At 65.6% G+C, this 421-nt stretch overlaps 1 protein-coding gene across 1 annotated transcript in view; it reads left to right on the top strand.

The window, feature by feature from the left end:
* SLC38A10 (solute carrier family 38, member 10) overlaps nt 1-421 on the top strand; it is a gene marked incomplete at its 3' end in the record, with an annotated part of 25,465 nt that overhangs the window by 23,899 nt on the left and 1,145 nt on the right. Inside the window, exon 16 of the mRNA XM_014528390.1 lies at nt 74-220. Coding sequence (XP_014383876.1) covers nt 74-220 — 147 coding nt within the window. The remainder of the gene's footprint in view (nt 1-73; nt 221-421) is intronic.

The raw sequence follows: 421 nt of genomic DNA, 5'->3' as shown, positions 1-421 counted from the left end.
ACCAGCAGGGGACGGCACACCGAGGGCATCCTGGCCTCGGCTGGCACAGGCTCTGACGGTGTTTCCGCCCCAGATGCCGGCCGCGTGGAGAGGCTGGACCACGAGGTCCTGCTGCAGGTGATCAAGGAGCAGCAGGAGCAGCAGAAGCGCCTCCTGGACCAGCAGGAGAAGCTGCTGGCGGTGATCGAGGAGCAGCTCGTGGGGCACGTGTTTGTGGCGAGTTCTGTTCCTTTCAGTCCCGGCATCAGTGGCTTCTGCTCATTTCTTGGCTAAACCAGTCCCTTCGCTTACAGTGGACGCGCCGGCCGAGCCTGGGGTGGCCGCACCCAGGAGTAAGGAGCAGGAGGCCCATGACGGGGAGACGGTGGTGCACGCCCCCCTGCAGCCTTTGGAACCTGAGCTCAGGGCTCCCTGGCAGCCC

Source organism: Myotis brandtii, unplaced genomic scaffold (assembly GCF_000412655.1).
Source record: "Myotis brandtii unplaced genomic scaffold, ASM41265v1 scaffold632, whole genome shotgun sequence".
Taxonomy (NCBI): Eukaryota; Metazoa; Chordata; class Mammalia; order Chiroptera; family Vespertilionidae; genus Myotis; species Myotis brandtii.
This window is presented reverse-complemented; position numbering and strand designations above follow the sequence as displayed.